Consider the following 21,765-nt stretch of genomic DNA (forward strand, 5'->3'; position numbering starts at 1 on the left):
CCAGTGTGAGAATCAGGTTATTGCTTCTTTGTTAACACTGGGCGCTTTTCTCCCTTAATTTCTAATTTAGTCAGCAGTACATAGTCCCTCACTTTTTACTTGTATGTCTTCAGTTGGCAAAGTTGAATATTTTTGTGCATATGTGTTTGTGGGTTGCAGTGTCATTTCTCCCCATCTTTGAGCCATGTGCGTAAATATGCTTGTACCAAATTAGAGAATTGTCAGTAGGTAATATTGTAAGAGCTCCCCAAGCATGCAGTGGATCACACAGTGCCCTTTGAGCCAGCCTGTGTGCCATTGTTTGGGGAATTAAAGGTGCCTAATTAGTGCGGATCAAGCCCGGAAGCAAGCACTGTGGACCTTGTCTGTAGTCTCTGGGGCCCACTGGTGATGTCTGTGTCATCTTCTACCTTCAACTGTGCTGTGAACCCAGTTGAAATTTGATCACATTACAGTATGGCTAAGGGGCCTAATTAGCCGTAAACCTCAGGAAATTCAAAAATTAGAGAGTCCATTAATCCCAAGGCCCCTCCCTTTGTGAATGTCTCTAATTCCCCTTTGATTTGCTTGATTTTCCCGCTGTGCTTTAGTTCCAACAAGACTTGGATAGAATGACTGCCTTTTTGCTGGAACTTCCTGCCTTTCTGGGGTTAACCCTAACCCTTTAGGCTACCCTCCAACACACACAGAGCTAATCTCTAAGTAATAGTTTGGAATGCTGGTCCATTTCCTGGATGAAAATCTTCAAGGATGCCCTGCTCAAATGAATATAATGACCTTTATTAGTGCTTTTACCATCTTCTGTCCTGGAGGAACACGGATGACCCATGCAACAATACCTTTTGCTGAAGTTGTGTTTGAGATTTAAGCATCATCTTCCCTTCTCCCTTTATAACATTATTAGGTTTTTGTTAAGTTTGAGATTCCTGTGATCTGAGCAGCCCCTGTCATCAGCCGCTCTGTTTGCCTTTCCCAAATAGATTCCATGGGCAGCCCCAGTGAAATAGTCTGTTCGAGGATGTCACATTGTGGCATGGTCTGATCCTTAAAGACAGGCTGGGCCTGTGGGCTAGAGTATGCCTTGCTCTGAATTTTTTTCTGTACAGAGAATTGCGCATGGGTAGGGGGATAGTTCTGCATTCCATGTGAGGCAGTTGATGAACCAAGAACACCTACGTTGAAGGGAACCCAAGACTAGGATCGTGAGGCTAACGTTGGAAAGGTGGTCCTGTTGTATACCCGTCTCTGTGTTAAACCAGAGATTATCCTGTGGGTTTTATTTTTTTTAAAAACTAGTTTCCAACAATACCTGATCCTGGCTTGGATTTGCACCTGACCCTCTTCTTGGAGGTGTCATTAGTATTTAGATTATTTTAAAATTTCTTTTGTTTACTTCTCAAAGCTCTTGCTTCTCTCTTCAATGTGTTCTGTTTACTATAGCAGCAGATTGTTGGTTGCCCTTAAAATTATGAGCCTTGTGGACTGGGCGTGGTGGTTCACGCCTGTAATTTCAGCACTTTGGGAGGCCAAGCCAGACACGTCACTGGAGGCCAGGAGTTCAAGGCCAGCCTGGCCAGCATGGCAAAACTCCATCTCTACCAAAAGTACAAAAATTAGCCAGATGTGATGGTGCACGCCTGTAGTCCCAGCTACTTGGGAGGCTGAGGCAGGAGAACCGTTTAAACCCAGGAGGCAGAGGTTGCAGTGAGCTGAGATCGTGCCACTGCACTCCAGCCTGGGCAACAGATTGAGACTTGGTCTGAAAAACAAATAAACAAGAGGCTTGCATATAAGAATCTTATAAAATGTAGGAAACTGGCCCTTGTTTTTCCTGTGTATATAACTTGCTTGAGATTGTGACCTATTCATGGCTTAGAAAGGAAGTGTATGTGTTGTAGCCTGTGGTACTGGATGTGACAGTGTCCATGGACCTCTGAGTCTGCCAGCCCTTTTGGAAGGATGTGAGATGAGTGACAATTGGCGTCAGGGCCAATCTCGTCTCTTTGTAGCTCCTCAGTGATTTTTATCAAGCAGGATTGCAAATCCAAAGGCCCACAGTGGCTGGTAGATAAGAGTAAATAGGCCAGGTGAAGAGACAGACCCAAGATGCGGCGGGGACTGTGACGGATTGGAGGGCGCTTGCTATGGGCATCCCGCTTGTTGGAAACCACCAGCGTGTGACAGGACAGACCATGTGTGTTGAGAAATAATAGTCCCAGCCTTAATGAGGCCAGTGGGGACCAGCAAGGGAGGCCTGCGTGTCTGATCCATCACGTGGCCACCCAGCGATCCTCTCTCATCCTCTTCTAGAGAGTAAAGTTTAATTGTATTTTTTGAGTTAAATAAAAATGGAAATAGACTGTCACTGTGGATCCCAACGGCCCTGTGTTAGCATTTGCTGATGTGGAATCGTTTTGTTAACCATACTCCACCTTATTCACCCACACTCAGCACAGCCAGGCCTTTCATATTTTTTACATGGACCCCTTTGTTTCCCCTTAACCCAGGAACCCTTGCCTGCTCCTGGGACAGGAGGCATGAATTGTCTCTGTCTGCCACTCCTGGGTGGGTCTCAGAGCTTGTCCTGCTCTGTCTCCACAGCCAGGCTGCCTGCAGGGTTCCATGCCCTCCAGGCCCTCCGCATCCTGGCTGCTTGGACTGCAATTTGGCTTCCTCTTTGCGGGACCGGTGTCCTGTGAATTCAGCTGTAACTCACCCACCCAGCCCCTCTTCCTTCCCTTTACCAAGAGTTTGTCTTTCCTTTATGGCTCCTGCTGACGTCTGCAGTTTCTCACCAGAGGTGCTTTCATGCTGCAGTGGGCATTTTAAACATCATTTAGATGAATGGAACAGTAATTTTCTCAGATGTGTCACCCAGAAATGGTTCTGCCTTTGCCTCACGGCCTCTAAGCTCTACTCCTTGAATGAGTATTTGTAAGTATTAATAGTTTGGAGAAGATTGTGACAATTGCTTTCCGAAATGAATTAGTGAAGCCTTTGGCATTACAGTACAGACTGCAAGCTTGCACTCAGGCAGCCTAGATTTCCTGCTTGGCAGCTCTGTGGCCCTAGGCAAGTCCCTCAGGTCACTGAGCCTCGGTTTCCACAGTTGTCATTTGGAATGATCGTGTGTGACTCAGATGGTTTTGTAAGGACCAAGTGAGGAGTGTGCATAAATGTGCCACTACTGTTAAGTGCTCAGGAGTGACTCTTAGGAATCTTACATAACTTTCCAAAATAAAAGCAGCAGGAAAGCCCTCCAAATACCATTTACTTGACTTTCTCTGGAAAAGAGTTTTAAAGATCAGGATGCAGATATTATGGGGTAAAATAGGGGACCTGATGGGACAAACTTGCTCTTTGGGGTTTACATCTTATGTGGCCAGCATTTCATTCTTCAGCCCACCTGAGGGACTGCCTTATCCTACCTGTGAGTGCGGGTGTGAATTATCAGCACGGCAGGGATGGTGCTACTCATGGCCAGTCTTGCCTGCCTTTTGTTTTAGGGTTTTCTAGCCAGGGCTTCCTTGAACTTCTTCAGTTATTCCTGAGCTTTTATTCAGGACCTCCTGTTGGAGGGCCTGAGCCTGGAGAAACCTGACTAAGATGTATTGCCTGCCCTCCAGGAGCCCTGGCCACTCTGGGGGATGAGTCCGCAGCCCTCCACAGCTCCAGGAGGCAGCGCACTTAGGGGAGGGTTGAAATGGCAGACCCTGCAGCTGGCTGCCTGGGTGTGAGTCCCCAGTGGCACCTGTCCTTAGCTTCTTTGTTCCTCATTTTCTTCATCTGTAAAAATGGCAGTAGGGATGTCTACCGGGGGATGAGTTAATGCATCTAATGTGCATTTCACTGCCTAGCCCCCAGCAAGGGCTCAGTAATTGTTCACTATTCACATAGTAAAAGGGATGGATTCAGCAAATATTCACAGGGATGGTGAACAAGACAAAGCCCCTTCTATCCTGGGCAGGACAGATCGTGATTGTGAGATGTGTTGTGAAGCCGGATGACAGGGAAGACCTAGGAGGAGAGAGAGGCCTTCCAGGTGGGAGGGGAAGACAAGGAAGGGGCTACGGGTACAGGGGTTCCCAGGTTGAGGTATAGAAAGAGGCGCTGGTGGCCGGGGGCAGTGGCTTACGCCTGTAATCCCAGCACTTTGGGAGGCCGAGGCAGGTAGATCACCTGAGGTCAGGAGTTCGAGTCTAGCCTGGCCAACATGGTGAAACGCCGTCTCTACTAAAAATACAAAAATTAGCTGGCGTGATGGTGCGCCCCTGTAATCCCAGCTACTCAGGAGGCTGAGGTGGGAGAATTGCTTGAACCTGGGAGGTGGAGGCTGCAGTGAGCCGAGATCATGCCACTGCACTCCAGCCTAGGCGACAAAGTGAGACCCCATCTCAAAAAAAAAAAAAAAACAAACAAACAAATATAAGAGGCGCTGTTAGTTATTAGGAGCGCGGGGGCTCGGTGACACTGGGCCTGTGTGCCAGGTTGTAAGTCTGACAGTCACAAGAAGCTGGAACGTGTCAATCTGGGCGATGACTATATTTATGTTAAAATAAATTATTCTGACTGCCAGCTGGGCACAGTGGCTCACGCCTCTAATCCCAGTGCTTTGGGAGGCCGAGGCAGGTGGATCACCTGGGGTCAGGAGTTCGAGACCAGCCTGGCCAACATGCTGAAACCGTATCTCTACTAAAAATAAAAAAATTAGTTGGGCATGGTGACAGGTGCCTATAATCCCAGCCATTCCGGAGACTGAGGCAGGTGAGTCTCTTGAACTCAGGGGGCAGAGGTTGCAGTGAGCGAAGAGCGCTCTACTGCACTCCAGCCCGGGTGACAGAGTGAGACTCCATCTCAAAAAAAGACAGAAAAAAAAAATTATTCTGACTGCCGAATGGGAGGCTTGGAGGGGAGTGGTGAGGGTCCAGTGGCAGGAGGGCAGTGTGGTAGAGAGGAGAGCAGAGGAACAGATGGGGAGTTTCTGCTGGAGTTGAGGACTTGGGCGTTGACATGGATTCCAGTGAGATCACACTTGGTGTTTGTCCGAGCTTCAGTGGTCACCATCAGGACCCGCATGATTTGGGCGTGCTGACTCTGCCTCCAGGGTGTGTACGTGGGAGTGGAAGGCCTGCCTTGGCACCAGGATAGGTTAGCCCACAACTCAGACCTTGCTCCTCTTTTTGGTGCTCAGGCTAATTTGAGATTCATAGAATTGTTCTGGGAATGTTTATTCATTGGCTATGAGCCGAACACTGTGCCAGACTCAGGCAGTACAGAGGCAACCAAGAACAGCCTCTTCCTTTGCTCCCCTGGAGCCTATGTCCCAGTGGGGGCAATGATCAACAACTACGGAGTCATGGCATCTGGAGGGAGATGCTGCCCTAGAGCCATTGCAGGGGTGCAGGCTTGAGCTGAGGGGGTGGCAGTCCAGGCAGAAGGAATAGTACATGCAGAAGCCTGGCAGGAAGGAGCTGAGTCAGGGGCAGGAGCAGGCTGGGACATGGGATGGAAAGGGGCAGAGGGATGATCAGGTAAGAGGACTGCAGGGGGTAGGCAGTGAGGACTGGCCAGGTAAGTCTTGGAAAGCTTGCCCTGACCCAGATGTGCTGAGAGGACGGGTTGGGGCAGGTGTGGGGCAATCATTGTGGTGTCTTGGACAAAGTGGGGGAGGGTTGGTACTTGGGTGGAGAGAAATAATAAAATAATAATTACAATAATAAACAGTAAATTACAATAAACAATAAAATTGCTTCATAGCATTACTACTGGCATATAATAAATGCTCAATAAATGTTAGCTGTTGTCTGCATGATAACTGCTAGATTTTGGTGGGGCAAACCCAGTTCGGTTTCAGATATGTTGAGGGTGAGGCACTTTAAAGTCGTCAGAGAGGTGGAGGCCATAATAAATAGATTAGAGGACACATTATTGGCTATTTCCACACTGTCTATGTGGGAAGTGATCACCCCCTGGTCCTAGCCTTGTCTCTGAGTAGCCACATGTTTCTGCAGACCACTCCCCAGAGCATCTGTCTCCCATCTGCAGGGTGGGGATGGTGGTGTCTCCCTCACAGTTTTGTCTGAGGGTCAGATCACTAAGGTGGGACACTCGGTAGGCTCCTAGATGACACATGCCTGTAGGGTGGTATTCATATTATTTTACCCATTATTGTCCTTTCCTCTCCATCCTTCTACCACATGCCGGTGGGGAGCAGAAATAAAGAGCACATCATATGTTGCCAATTTCAGGATTGTTCATTTCCACTCTGAAAGGCCTCTTGCATGCCATTTGTGTCGGTGATTTCCTTTTATCTGTTGTTTCCCTTCCCTGTTTCTGTTCTCTGCCTCTACCATTCCCCTTTTTGTCCCGTGACTCCAGTCCCCAGACCCATGGTGGGTTCCCCTGGGGAACTTGTGTGGACCCTGGGCATGTCCAAGCAACTCAACTGCTGAGGTTGATGAGTTCTTGGATTAAGATATGGTTAAGGTCTTAATGTGAAATAGCAACAGCTGGTCCTGAGGAGAGGTACAATAACAACCCCTTAACATGGCTGATTTGGCGCGTATCAGCTTGCCCTGCAGTGTTGTGAGTAACAGTCAGTGGTAACGTTTGCAGTTCCATAATTCAGCACTCTTTCCTTGGCACCAGATGAGAGCAGTCCTTGCATGCAGGAATGAGTCATGTAATAGCAGAGATCATTCTTACAAATAATACACATCTCTTTCCATTATTCCAAACACAAACATTGGTGGTGGTGTCACTGGGGTTTTTCATAACCTTTTGTGGGCTCCTGACTGGTCTTTTCCAAAACAAACGTGGTATATGTGTCTGCATTTTAGATACTTTTCCCCTCTTGCTGCTTTATCCTTCTTCAGAAGTATACAATTTTGCAATACAAGCCTAACATCAGTTGACCCTGCACAAGTGTGAAAAGATAGTTTTTCAGGTTTTTGCTTCCCTGGGGCCTTGTACCCAGCTTCTCTTTTTTGGGATTCACCTGGTCTCTGGAACCAGGCTTCCAGCTCTACCACTTATTACCCATGTGATATTTGGTAAGCTCCTTAACCTCTCCCTACCTCAGTCCCCTCATCTATGAAGTAGGATTAATAACATAAGCTATCTTATAGGCATGCTATGAAGATTGAGTTGACACATTTTACATGCCTAAAACAGTGCCTGACACACTCTTACAGGCTGAGTATCCCTAATGTGAAAATTTAAAACCCAGAATGCTCCAAAACCCAAAACTTTGTGAGCACTGATATGAGGCTCAAAGGAAATGTTCTTTGGGACATGGATTTTGGATTTTCTGATTTGGGATGCTCAACCGGTAAGTATAATGCAAGTATTTCAAAACTGGAAAAAATTCAAAATCCAAAACACTTCAAGTCCCAAGCATTTCAGATAAGGAAAACTAATACTCAGCCTGCATTATCACTATTTCCATATATTACTACATTTTTTCTTTCTTTTTCTTTCTTTCTTTTTTTTTTTTTTTTTTTTTTTTTGAGACAGGGTCTTGCTCTTGTTGCCCAGGCTGGAGTGCAATGGTGCAATTCCTGCTCACTGCAGCCCCCACCTCCTTGGGCTCAAGCAGTCCTCCCACCTCAGCCTCCTCTGAGTAAGTGGGACTACAGGTGTGCAACATCATGCCTGGCTAATTTTTAAATTATTTGTAGAGACAGAGTCTCCCTATGTTGCCCAGGGTGATCTCAAACTCCTGGGCTCAATCGATTCTCCTGACTCAGCCCCGCAAAGTGCTGGGATTACAGGCGTGAGCTACTGTGCCCAGCCTACATTTTTTTCTTTCTCTCTTTCTCTCACTCTCTCTCTTTTTCTTTCTCTCTTTTTTTTTTTTTTTTTTTGAGACAGACTCTTGCTCTGTCACCCAGGCTAGAGTGCAGTGGCGTGATCTTGGCTCACTGCAACCTCTGCCTCTTAGGTTCAAGGTTTCTCATGCCTCAGCCTCTCAAGTAAATGGGACTGTAGGCACGCACCATGCCCAGCTAATTTTTGTATTTTTAGTGGAGACAGTTTCGCCGTGTCAGCCAGGCTGGTCCCGAACTCCTGGCCTCAAGTGATCTGCTCGCCTCAGCTTCCCAAAGCGCCGAGATTACAGGCGCGGGCCACCACGCCCAGCCAGTGCAGCCTACATTTTCTTTACGAACCTGGATTTAGCTGTTTCATACTATTCCACTGAGCGGACATACCATGGTTCACCCTGAGACCTGCTGGTTCTTTCCTCACCTTAAGGATGCTAGTGGATGGCATAGAGACAAGGTCTGATTCACTGGCAAAATCTTCCCCGTTCCTCAGCTCCATGCCCGACTGTGACTCGCATCTCACCAGGCCAGTGCATTTCCTCTTCTGGCTGTCATCAGATTTTTCAAGCGTCAAGACCCCACTTTGTTCCTGTTGTCCTGGTTCCGGCTTTGGGAAGCGTGACCTTTCAGGCCTGCTCAGAGACACCGCAGTGCACTTTGTGCATTATCAGCCTTACAGAGACTCTACAGTCAGGAGTTTTTGTGGCAATGGAACTGCTGGGGTTTCATCTGCAAATGAAAACCACCTGGCCAGCTGCTTGGGTCAGATGGAAACCAGATGGGAGAAGTCAGGAGCAGGCAGCGAGCAGCCTGGGGCAGCGTCCCCAGTCGCATCATCTTTCCGCTTCCTCTTGCCCCCTCGCCTCCCCTGCCTGCAAAATGATTGTTATTAACCCATCACCTCCTCCAATGCCTAGGCAGTTCCAGGATACAGGGTTCTCTCGCCCAGGCCGTGGCCAGCCCAGAAGATGCGACCCAGAACCTAGAAAGGTGACACGCACTTTAGATCTGAGGGGGGAGGAGGAGCAACAGGTGGCCGTGGCCATCAGGGTTGAAATGTTAACTGCTGGGTTGAAGGGAGAAGTAAATAGCAAAGCTGATGGAATCCACAAGGCACAGTCTACCCCCAGGAAATGTGTTGGCTAGGTGACAACTTTTTGCCAAAGTAAGGAGGAAAGTTAGTCTGGTCACCAGGCAGCTTCTAATGTGAATCATCTGCAGTTGAATAAGAAAAAACCCCTACAGCATTCATCATGGGTAGGTGATGATGAAACACTGCATCTTTCTCTGGTCCACAGTGCCCCAACTGTAACCAGGTTTGTTTCCGCAGTTCAGAGAAGAAACAGCTTGTGAGTTTTTACCTCTGGGCTTTGTGGATTAAGGCGGCTGTCAGAGAGGGAAGTAATGTATTATTTTCCATCTCTAAACACTCCTCAACTTGGGGCAACAAAAGTAGAAAAATATTAATCAAATGCTCTCCCTAAAGGGTGGAAGGGAGGAGGAAAGGAGATGTCCCATTCACAGTGGTTGACAGCCAGGAGTGGAGCTCTGCCGCTTGGAAAAGGGAAAGCCCCTCACGGGGAGGCAGTGCCTGGAGAGAAGTGGGCGTTTGGGATGTGCGCAGCCGCGCACCACCCTTCTTGCTTGGAGATATTTTGGCTTCCCATCCTATAGACTGTGGCCCCTTGATGCGCAGTTGGCTGATAGGTTGACTGGCTACTACTTAATTTTCCTCCAAAAGAAAAGCCCACCCATGCCAGGCCTGAGAGGTGTCCTGAGCTCCACCCACTCCTGGTGGAGTGTGTTTCACAGTTCCCTCGAGTAAGCCCTCCTTCCGCCCTCTTTTCTTCACACTGACGGAAGCTTATTAGAGTGCAGGGGAGTGAGAGTGTCATTAGAGAGCAACATTGAGCCTGTTCTAATTCTTAAACCTAAAATGAACTATGCTTTCACTACTGTTAGTTGCAGATCGCTTAGATGGCACCAGTGCATCAGAGATGCCCAGCATTCTGGCAAGGCCACCGAGGCAGAGAGGAGCAGTGTGGCCTGCGAGCTGCTGGGGCTGGGTTGGATGGGGCCAGTAAGCCGTGCCCTCCTCCACCGTCTCCCAGGGTGCTGCTGTGCCACCCTGGCCTTTATCTTAGGCTGGCATCCCCCAGGTGTATCTGTGCAACTCACCATTTCGCTGGATTGCTGCATCCACAAAACACTCTTAGGAAGGCACAAAAAATAGTGTGGTTTCAGCCTTCTATGATGATGCTGAGTTCCCTCAAAGATTAGGTCTGGGCCAGGCACAGTGACTCTTGCCTGTAATCCCAGCACTTTAGGAGGCCGAGGTGGGCAGATCACCCGAGGTCAGGAGTTTGAGACCAGCCTGGCCAACATGGTGAAACCCCATCTCTACTAAAAATAAAAAATAAAAAAAATTAGCTGGACGTGGTGGAGCATGCCTGTAATCCCAGCTGCTCGGGAGGCTGAGACAGGAGAATCGCTTGAACAGTGAGACTCCATCTCAAAAAAAAAAAAAAAAAAAAAAAGATTAGGTCTGATGCTGCCCAATGTCTCTGTCTAGGTCAAGTTTTAAATTTGTCAATATTTTTCTTTCCCACTTTAAAACAAAGCAAGAACAACTACAAAATCCTTCTCTGCAGAAGGATGATAGAAGAAAGAGAGAGGTTACACCCAGTGAGGGCTGGGATGGGCACACCTCCTGGGGGCCAGCATAATCTTGAGTGTGGCAGGTGTCATTTTTTGGGCAGTGGGGTGCTAATTTGAGAAAACATACTCAGTAATAGTATTTTTTGTCTGGAAAATAAAGTGAAGCCTAGTTTTGCACAGTACAAACCACAGAGGGTAAAACTGACAAAATCCAGTTGGCATGATGGATCACGGATTTTTAGAGACTGAAATCATGTGATTAAAAAAACTTGGAGTTCACTAAATACATGTAAAAGGAGGGAAAAAAATCAGTCTTTCCACCTAAAGAAAAACACTGTTAACGTTTTTATATATCATTTCCAGGATTTGGAAATGATTTTTTTACTCACTTGATAGTAAATTTTTATATTCAGTTTTGCTAATTAAACATAAGACATTTTCCCATGTTTTTAACACTGGGTTAAACACTGTAAGGGTTACACAGTAGATGATCACTTCCCTGTTGTTGGGGGAGATTATTTCCAGTTTTTTTTTTTTGTTTGTTTGTTTTTTTGCTGTAGAGCAGTGGCCATCTTTGTTCATCAGCTTGAGTGATTTCATTAGGGTAGATTCCTAGGAGGGTATGAATATTTTAAACACTTTTGACATGTACTTGCCCATTACTTTCTAAGAGAATTGCACCCGTTTGTAACTTTTCAGGCTTCCAGATTGCCTTTCTAGACTCAGATCATTGTGCCTTTTATGTAGTTCATAATCTTCCGCTCGCCTTTACTTCTTAAATGGCTCACTATCATATTACTCACTTTAACTTTTGCCAATGTCTTTTCACCGTAATTGAGTACTTCCAGGAACTAACATGTTGTCAGGGGTGGTTTTCAAGGTTCTGTTGAAACAGAAAAACGGTCTCAGTTTTCGTGCACGCAGTGCATCCTGAACTTGGTAAAGTATTTGGACACCCCGGCCAGTGCTGTCTTCCTTTGGCCACCTGGCTTTAAAGTGAGCCTGGCAGTGCAGCCTGAGCCTCAGGAATGCATTTTCAGGGCTGGCGCTCTTCCTGCCTCCTGTGTAGACTGGAACTGACCTTGCTGACCCTGCCGCCCTCAGATTATCTGTTGAGCCTTTCTGCCGAGGGCTGTTTGTCCAGGTGATGCCGAGAGGCCTCCAGCTTCCTCTGTTCCTGCCACAGGGTCTTACCACGTGCTCTTGAGGGCAGAGCATAAAGCCATGGATTGCCCTCCTGCACGGCCCAGCACTCCTGCCTCTAGTGGTTGTTTTGTTCTTTTTTCAGTTGCTTTATTGAGGTCTGATTTACATATAAGATTCCCCAGCTTTAAGTGCACAGTGCGGTTTTGTACATTTTTAGGAAATTTACGGAGTTGTGCATCCATAACCACATTCCAATTTTGGAACATTTCCATCACCCCCAAAACACCCCCTGCATCCACTTGCAGTTATTCTTCATGCCCACTCCTGCCCCAGGTCACCATTCACTTTCTGTCTGGCCATTTCATATGTATGGAATCATGCGGACTATTTTTGAAAGAAATTATTTGATTCTAAAAGTAATCCCTGTTGGAAAACGTCTGGAAGAATGGGAACCAAGTTATTATTGGCACTTACCTTTGGGGAGTCTCTAGGTGGTGAGATCACAGGGGGACGTTTCACTTTCTGTAATGCTTTGAATTTCCTACAGAGAGCCTATGTTACATTTATAATCAGAAGGAAAGGGCAAAGGGGGGAAAGAAAGTGCATGTTTTTTACTCCTGGAAAATGCCAAAATATATAAAGAGAATTAAAGTCACTCAAAATTCCTCCTCATGGATAAAACCACTTTTGCTTTTTTGGATGTCTTCTGAGCACATTTTTAAAATATAGCTCTCAAATTTGCATCCTGCTTTTTCCTGTTGGGTCACATAAGTCTTATTCCCTCTTGCTTAAAACATCTTTGCAAACTTCCTGTTAGTGATCCTGTTAGTACAGTGCTTCATCTTACAGTTGTACCTTAATTTACTCATGTTGGACATGAAGGCTGTTTTCACTTTTTGCTATCATAAATAATGCTGAAATGGATATCTTTGTGTCAAAGCTTTCTCTAAGACCTTTGCAGATCTCGTGGGCCAGAAAAACTGGAAAAAGGCCAGGCGTGGTGGCTCACACCTATAAACCCAGCACTTTGGGAGGCCGAGGCGGGCAGATCACTGGAGATTAGGAGTTCCATACCAGCCTGGCCAACGTGGTGAGACCCCGTCTCTACTAAAAATACAAAAATTAGCTGGATGTGGTGGCAGGCGCCTGTAGTCCCAGCTGCTCGGGAGGCTGAGGCAAGAGAATCGCTTGAACCCGGGAGGGGGAGGTTGCAGTGAGCCAGGATCGTACCACTTCACTCCAGCCTGGGCAACAGAGTGAGATTCCATCTCAAAAATAAAAATAAAATAAAATAAAATTTTTTCTTCCCAATTTGGAGCTATCTTACAGAACTGCTTTCTAGATCACCTCTCTGAATTTCATCTACACGTTGTAATTGCTTACTTTGGGGGATTGGCTCCTTTGTGTCAGTTTGAGGCATGAGGTGGGGAGTAGCAGAACAGCCAGGCCGGGGCCTGGGAAGATGGCAGGGTCCTTAGAGCCAGTGTGCAGGTATGTTTATAATCCAGATGGGGCTAGTCACGCTGTGTTTTCTGTAAATAATCCCTTTGTGTTCATCATCAGTTTTCAGTAAAGGTTTGTTTGTTTATATGAGTGAGAAAATGTTTTCATTGTTTTAAGAGGGTTGGACCCTAGAGAGTTTTGATAAGATACAAGCCCAAGTTGTCACAGGATGGGGAGGTGGCAGCTGGGTGTCTGAGACCTCAGGGCTGGGGGGTGTTGCAGACTGACGGAGGGGCAAGCCCTGGGGCTGTGTATACCTCAGGAGAGAGAAGGATTGAGGCCAGAGACACACCTGCCTCTTTCTATGGGAGACGCTCCTGCTGAAGCTCTTCATTGATGAAAATCTGAATAGAATTTTTTTTTTTAATTGAGACGGAGTCTCGCTCTGTTGCCCCGGCTGGAGTGCAGTGGCATTATCTCTGCTCACTGCAACCTCTGCCTCCCAGGTTCAAGTAATTCTCCTGCCTCAGCCCCCTGAGTAGCTGGGATTACAGGCATGCTCCACCATGCCTGGCTAATTTTTGTATTTTTAGTAGAGACAGGGTTTCACCTGAATAGAGTTTTTTTTTAACCAGAGGGGACGTTTGGGGAACAGAGGGGCACTATGAACCCACCAGATATTTCATTCAGACTTGTGTGTCTGTGTGTGTGTGCACTCCCTGGGGAGAGAGTCCATAGCTTCCATCACAGAGTGCCCCAGAAGGCTTTGAGTCCCTCTTGGTGAGGAAGGCTGAGTCTGGGACATGCCTCACTCTGCGGCCACACACAGCGTCTGCCAGGCGTCCTTGCCCAGGTGACCTGACCTCTCTTTGCCTTGCTTTCCTTGTTTGTAAAGTACCTGACACAGTGCCTGGCACACCGGAGACACTCAGTGTCACATCAAAGCTGTTGTCTTTTTTTTCTTTAAAACAACAACAACAACAATAATTTAAGCATACCCTGAGAGAAAGCTGTTGTTTTAATTTTGGCTCAGGGAGGTTTCCAAGGCAGTTGTGGACCAGAAACTGACGTCAACAGTCTGAGGTCTCCCTAAAGCCAGGCCGTAAGTCCAGTGGTGCTGCTGTGGCTATATTAATATTATACAGTGTCTTATTTTAAAAAAAGGAATGGATTTTTATCTTTTATTTTTATTTTTTTGAGATAGGGTCTTTCTCTGTTGCCCAGGCTAGAGTACAGTGGTGTGATCACAGCTCACTGAAGCTTTGACCTCCCAGGCTCAGGTGATCTTTCTGCCTCAGCCTCCCGAGTAGCTGGGACTACAGGCATGCGCTACCATGCCTGGCTAATTTTTTTGTATTTTTTTGTAGAGATGGGATCTCGGTATATTGCCCAGGCTGGTCTCGGAACTCCTGGGCTCAAGCCATCCTCCCAGCTTGGCCTTGCAAGGTGCTGTGATTACAGGCGTGAACTACCACTCCTGGCCAGGAATGGATTTTTAAAATCCTGTTATAAAAGTAAGAAAGGTCATTGTAGAGGAGGATGTAATTAAGATTTTAAGGTTTTTTTGTTGCGGGAAGGTTATGAAGTCCGTGGTAGACATCTGTGTGTTCACCCCTCTAGATGCTGATAGGATGGATGCAAGTAGCGAAGGCCTCCTTTAGCGCCACTAGCGTAGAGGTCATTTGCGCCGCACAGAGGAGCTGTATTTGTATAACATGGAGTAGGCAGCCAAGCTGAAGGCAGGAGCAATGGAACTTTCCTAAAAACAAACCAGATTTGGAGATTCTAGAGAGCCTGCGGCATCTTTACAGGAAGCCAGGGAAGGAAAAGCTGTCCAAGCCAAAGGGTTTTTTGGTGATTTTTGAGGACCCTGTGTTTTTCAGTCCTTCAGAGCAGCTGGGCTGCTACAAAGCTGAATTTAGGGTTTCCTTTGGCCCCCTGCCCCAGGAGGGCTTTCCTGGACCGAGTGCGAGTGTGAGAAAATTGCCTAATGTCCAGTAAACATTCGACTCATACTGGCCTTAAAGCTTGCAAGAGCCTAGGAGTAGGTGGCAACCAGGCCTTACCATAATGGAACTTTAAGTTAGTGTTGCCTGATTTAAATTCAAAAAACTTTTTGTTACAGAGGATTTCAAGCATGTGATATAATGAGCCCCCAAATATCTGTCGCCCAGCTTCAGCAGTTATCCTCCGTGGCCAGCATTGTTTCAGCTGTTCCCGCTCACTCCACCCACCCCCCGCCCCAGCTCGAATCAATTTGAATCAGATCCTCTGGTGTAATTGTCATGAGCAGTCTGGGTCTCTCCATTCTGAGAGCCAAATTCTAACAGTGTACCCGATGTAAACAACAGGACTAAGCACTGACTTTTGTTTTTTGAAAATTGTCAGTTAAAAAATGAGTGAGCCTTTTTTTTAGGATTACAGTAATAATATAGGCTCATTGAAACTGGAAATCACAAATAGCGTTTAAAGATGACAGAGCCCTTTCAGCATTTGGAGCTATCACTGATGCTTTTTACAGGCTGTGGATACCTCTCCTGTGCTTTTTTTTTTTTTGAGACGGAGTCTTGCTCTGTCACCCAGGCTGGAGTGCAGTGGCACAATCTCAGCTCACTGCAACCTCCGCCTCCACGGTTCAAGCAATTCTCCTGCTTCAGCCTCCCAAGTAGCTGGGATTACAAGGCACCCACCACCACGCTCAGCTAATTTTTGTACTTTTGGTAGAGATGGGGTTTTGCCATGTTTGCCAGGCTGGTCTCGAACTCCTGACCTCAGGTGATCCGCCCACTTCGGCCTCCCAAAGTGCTAGGATTATAGGCATGAGCCACTGCACCCGGCCTCTCCTGAGCTTTTGAGCCACTTGGTGCTGCTGTTTTTTTTTCTCTCTGCCTTCTACACTGGAGACCCCACCCAGCATCACTTGGGAAAGATGTGATGTGATGCTTCTTCAGTTCCGTAGTTCTGAGTGTACTGGAGCCACTCTGGGTGTATGTTGTGCAATAAAAGGGGTGAAGATGCCCTGCTCTGTATACTAGGTAGGTACTCAGTGAATGAAGTTGAATGAATGTGCTATACCGCACTCCCCTGAGGCCAACAAGGTTTTCTCTTTCTTCCTCTGAAACACTTTAAAACTCCTCTTTCCCTGTGCTGGGCTGGGCAACAAAGCTGAGTCCCAGATAAAATGCAGTGTTCCTGAGTACACCCTTATACTTACTTTACTTCCAAGAAATGTCCCCAAGCAAACGGACTCCTGTTGTGCTCAGGCCAGCAGTGTGCCACGTGTCCCCATCCTCTGACTGCAGGGAGAGTACAGACCCAAGGCTGTAGCTGGGTCACGAGCTGCATGGGCAGGAATGCAGGGTGAGCTAACTGGGATTCATGCGTTTTCAGCCTTGCTTATGTTTATATGATGTGTATTTTCAAATTTCATGGACTTTCTGCGTAAGGTTTTAGCAGCTATAACTGGTATTTTTTTTTTCGAGGTGGAGTCTCGCTCTGTTGCCCAGGCTGGAGTGCAGTGGCACGATCTCAGCTCACTGCAAGCTCCGCCTCCCAGGTTCACGCCATTCTCCTGCCTCAGCCTCCCGAGTTGCTGGGACCACAGGCGCCCGCCACCACGCCCAGCTAATTTTTTGTATTTTTAGTAGAGACGGGGTTTCACCGTGTTAGCCAAGATGGTCTCGATCTCCTGACCTCGTGATCTGCCCACCTCGGTCTCCCAAAGTGCTGGGATTACAGGCGTGAGCCACTGCGCCCGGCCTAGCAGCTATAACTTTTTTAAAACATGGATTTTACTGTAATAGTCTGTCTTCAGGATGAACTGGAGTAAGTCAGTAGCGTTGGGTGCACGGATGCCTATCTAGACACTAATTCTGAGTCACTCTGCCCAGGGGACCTCAGCTTGGATGTCTGCACAAGTCCCTTCCCCCCACACTGGTCATGAGAGCACAAACCAAACACCTAGCAACATCACAGCACCTTGCTTTGAATCTAGTGGTTGCCATTCAGAACGGTTGGCCTTAGGCTGGTCTGGAGTTCACCTTTTCACAGTGAGGAAAAGTTTGGACTGAGCTGTGAGGGTTGGATTTCAGGGGAAATGCTTAATCTGCATAAGAGAGATTAAATAAAAATAAAAAATTGTTTTTACATCATCTCTTCCAGTATCTATTTCTCACATATTCATTACAAAGGTATATTTTATGGGCTGGGTGCATGGCTCACACCTGTAATCCCAGCACTTTGGAAGGCTGAGACAGGTGGATTGGCTTGAGCCCAGGAGTTCAAGACCAGCCTGGGTAACATGGTGAAACCCTGTCTCTCCAAAAAGTACAAAAATTAACCAGACATGGTGGTATGCAAGCAAGACCCCCTACTTCAGAAAAACAAAAAGAAAAGAAAAACAAAGGTATTTTGTATTAAGGTATTTCTTAAATGGTTCTGCCTTGAAGTGCTTTCTAAGCAGGTTATTAGATTTGCAGTAATATATGTATTTTACATCAGCTGTAGGGAAAACCAGTAGCACCCCCACCTGGCCATGCTGTGGTCCTGTCCCGCTCTCTCTGTGTCTGGGCAGATAATGTGGATGGCAACCAGAGAGACTGCTGAGGTTCTGGATATTAGGGCCTTGATTCCTGCAAAAAGAAAAAGCACAAACAAAACCAAAACAGAATACTTGCAGGGGTTGCTGTCACGGGAATAAGAGGTGGTTTCTGAAATGGGTGGCACCTATTAAGCACCCAGTGATCCAGTGGCATGAACCCCTGGGGACAGCTGAGGGTGAGTGGTCTCGGAAGCGTGCCATGTGCAGGACATGGCAGAGCTGGGAGTGTCAGCCGGGAGGGAAGCTGCTTGGAGGGAGGCCGAGATGGCTCACTTCAGGTGTCTGAGGGATGCCTTGTGGCAGAGAACTTGCGCATTCTTGAGGTGGTTCTGGACAGAGGACTCTCTGTGCTGGAGGCTGCAGTGTAAGGCAGAGCTGCCAAACAGCCAGCACCGCGTGACACAGGCTGCCTGGGGACATGGTGCATTTTCCCCATAGTCAAGATCAAGCAGGGGTCAAAACACCTAGTGCTTTAGGGATTTCATATGGGGGAAGTGGGACTCCAAGGCCACTGAAACTGAGATCCCGTGGTTCTTCAAGAACAAAATACCTTTAATTCAAAGACTTTACTCTTAACAATTGATACCATATTTTCCCATATGAATACAAATGTACATGGGTATGTTTTATAGGAAGGAGGTTATAGTTGTCTAAGATGGTTTTAAAACTTTATTCCTGTAAATATAGAACATTTACAAGAGTGGGACAGTCTTATGCTTTATCTCACCTTTCTGAGATGGGAGTTTTGGGGATAACTTCCAAGAGACGTGTTGCTTCCTGTCCCTCAGATGGGCCAGCCCAAGCCGGGCGGCTTCTTGGCCACAGACAGCTCTCACCCAGATGTGCCACCACGCTTCATACCTCCTGAACGCTTGTGGCTGTGCGTGGAGCTCTGTGATGTTTACAGCATGTAAGAATGAATCCCAACTGATGAGGGAATCTGGTTTCCATCATTGATTGGAAACGGATTCCTACCCCTTTCCCTTGCTCTGGATTTAATCTTCCTATGAGAATGATCTAAGCGACTTTCCTCTGTCAGAGGACAGAAGGGAAACCAGGAGAAAGGGAGGGAGCGACCGTTCCTAATGGTCTCTGAGGCCACCCAGTGCCTGCCCGCCCGCCCTGGTGGGGAGTCACGCACAGCACCTGTGTCCTTGCCTTCGTTGCACCCCTCCCTGTGTTGGAGAGCTGAGATCCTGACGTGGGCATCTCACGTGGCCTCGTGTGTCCTCTGCTGAGTCTCACTGGGAAGCAGCACAAGAAATAGATGGGGCGGAGCAGACCTGGCATTGGAATCTGGCCCCGCGCGTAAGCGAGGATGGTCTTCATGGCCTTCCTGAGCTTGGCTTCCTCTGAGTGGCGGGAAGCCTCATTGGTCATTTGAGCTTGGCTTCCTCTGAGTGGCGGGAAGCCTCACTGGTCATTTTTCAGAGCCCCTTGGTCCACTCCTTGGCACTAAGACACTTGAGAAAGGCTCCTTTCTTCACTCAGCATGCTCTGGGGTTACTTAAGTTTATTTCCTAATTGAATTTTCTCATTAAAACCTGCTTTCCCAGATCTGTTTGGCAGCAGGACAGTTTCGAAGTGGTAGAAGAGTGGCCCAGCTTCCTCTGTTTTCCCTTTCCCTGACTTTGTGGAAGCATTATCGAAGCACGCTAAGCCACACATAGCTGAAGTGCACAACTGGATGACTTATGTTTGTTTCAGTGATAACACACAACATCTGCCTCCCTGCTCTCCCCAGCCTCCCGTCTCTGATCGCGCACTCCCTAGTTTTCCACCCTCTTGTTAAGCAGCGATTCCAGCTGGCAGCGCCGTGACAAGTGTTTCCGTAAGCATTCCCACGATCCTCTAAGTGAGGAGCGTGACCTCGGAACCATGTGCCCGGTCCCCTCCCCTGACGTAGGAGGTGGTGGGAGGTAAGAACAATACTTGGATGGATGGATTCCCCGTCTGGGGCACTGCCGGAAAGCTGAGCATTCGTAGGCCATCCAAACACGATCGTTCTCCAGGGATTCGAGGGTTAGAAGGGGAAAGCGAATTGATTTCCACCTTCATGTTAGAGGAAGGAGCCTAGGAAAACAACCCCCTCTGCTTTTCCGAGCTCTTCTACCAAGCCTTCTGTTAGTTTTGGTCACAGAACTTACGAGCTAAGTATTTACAAATTGGCAAATGAGAGCAAAGATGTCTTCTCTTTGTGTCACGAAGTTCTCCCACTGGTGAGTTTTGAGGCTCGCTTTGCTGGGGTCCCTGGTAAACAGCTTATTTGGTTTCCCTGGGCTGGCGGGAGCAAGGGGAGGTGTGTTCCTAGCTTTGGAATACTAGAAGGGTGTCTTGCTGTGACAGTACCTGGAATGAGTCTCATGCCCATGGTGTTCTGTTCCTGATTGCTTTTCCAGTTTCCCATCAAGTCTTTAAGACTGTGGAAGGTACACACGCTTTCGAGGCTGGCGGACTTAGCATTCTGTAGTGACAAGACCTGAAGACAGGAACGAATTGATGATACCATTTATCTCCTTTATTGGAAATTAACAAGCAACCCACTCAAACACTTACTTGGGAAGGTGTGTCTCCTGGGACTCAGCGGTGTGTGGCCTTGCCTGTGATTTTCGTTTGTAGGTGAGGAATGTACTGACTGGATGTTATTAGGGTTATGATATCCCAGTCTTTGAGCCGGTCAGCACCTTCTCCTCAAATTTCTCCCTCTCCCACTCTCAGACACAGGCTGTGAGGACTTGTGACATTTCATATATTGATGGAAGGCCTTCCTAGCTTACGGTTCCTTATTGCAAGACTGTTTGCTTTTAATGAAAGCTCTCAGTCAGCAGATTTATTTTTCTGGATGAGAAACCTTTTTATCTGTCATGAAACAGGAAAACACCCTTCTGAGAAACTGAGCATTTGGCTTCCTAAAGAACCATCGTATCAGCCATCCCGGGGCTTCCGCTTTGTAGAGGTATGTGCTGAAACTTGCTCAGCTTAGATCACTGAGCCTAATCCAGCCCTCCTTGGCTTAGACAACTGAACCATCCAGGCTCCGCAAGTCCCAGGGTCTTCCTGGTGTCTGCAGTCCCAGCCACACTGTGGGTACACAGAGTCCAGCACTGTTTTCTAGAGGTTGGCAGAAGGCCAGTGAGGCCTTTGTTGTGAAATTGTTAGATTATATGCTTTTAGTTTCTTGTTTCTTCCTCTTTTCTGTTGACTTAACATGTAGAATTTATGGAGCAGTGACTATGTGCCAGGTATGTGCCAGATGCTGAATGAGGATTACCCCCACATAATCCTTAAAGTAACAGTATAATGTATGTATAGCAGTTGTCCCCCCTTAGCTATGGGGGATATATTCCAAGACCCCCATTGGATGCCTGAAACCACAGATAGTATCGAACCCTATATGCTTTGCATTGAGGTAAGACAGCAAAACTAGCACAAATTTCTTTTCCTTCAAAATTTTACAGATAGAAGACTCATTCTTACCATAGATCTTAGTCTCTGCATGCAGTTTTTCTCTTCCTTTATTAAATTGAGAAATTGCACTTAAAGAAGCACTTTTGTCTTCACTTCGGCATATCTGAATTGCCGGCATCACTACTCTTGTGTTTTGGGGCCATTATGAAGCAAAATAAGGGTAACTTGAACACAAGCACTGTGACACCATGACAGTGGATCTGAGAACCGAGCCGGATCCTTAGTAACTAACAGGTGCATAGCTTGTACAGTGTGGATATGCGGAACAAAAAGATGATTCGTGTCCCAGGCAGGACGGAGTGGGAAGGCGTGAGATTTTATCACTCAGAACAGCGTGAAATTTAAAACTTCCAAATTGTTTGTGGAATTTTCCACTTAGTATTTTCAGACCGTGGTTGACCACAGGTAACTGAAACTGCCAAAAAACAAAACTGCAGATAAGGGGTGACTACTGTGTTACTACCCTCATTTATAGTTGGGGAAACTCGAGGCTCAGAAGAGTTTAGTGACTTGTCCAAGGTCACACAGCTGGGACCCGGTGGAGTCAGGATTTGAATGCAGACAATCTTGCTTTCAAACTTGTATCCTTAACTAGAGTGCTGTGCTACCTTCCTCACTCGTGGCTCA

At 47.2% G+C, this 21,765-nt stretch overlaps 1 protein-coding gene across 8 annotated transcripts in view; it reads left to right on the top strand.

Annotated features, from left to right (window-relative positions):
- Nucleotides 1-21,765, top strand: part of CAPZB (capping actin protein of muscle Z-line subunit beta) — a 147,691-nt gene that overhangs the window by 27,376 nt on the left and 98,550 nt on the right. For 2 of the 8 annotated variants that reach the window (XM_063631750.1, XM_055262313.2), the window contains exon 1: nt 7,871-8,813. The exons of the other annotated variants lie outside the window; for them this stretch is intronic. In XM_063631750.1, the coding sequence (XP_063487820.1) occupies nt 8,532-8,813 (282 nt within the window). In that variant the 5' untranslated portion in view covers nt 7,871-8,531. Of the gene's footprint in view, nt 1-7,870; nt 8,814-21,765 lie in introns of those variants that run through there. 8 annotated transcript variants of the gene reach the window in all.

Source organism: Symphalangus syndactylus, chromosome 22, assembly GCF_028878055.3.
Source record: "Symphalangus syndactylus isolate Jambi chromosome 22, NHGRI_mSymSyn1-v2.1_pri, whole genome shotgun sequence".
NCBI lineage: Eukaryota > Metazoa > Chordata > Mammalia > Primates > Hylobatidae > Symphalangus > Symphalangus syndactylus.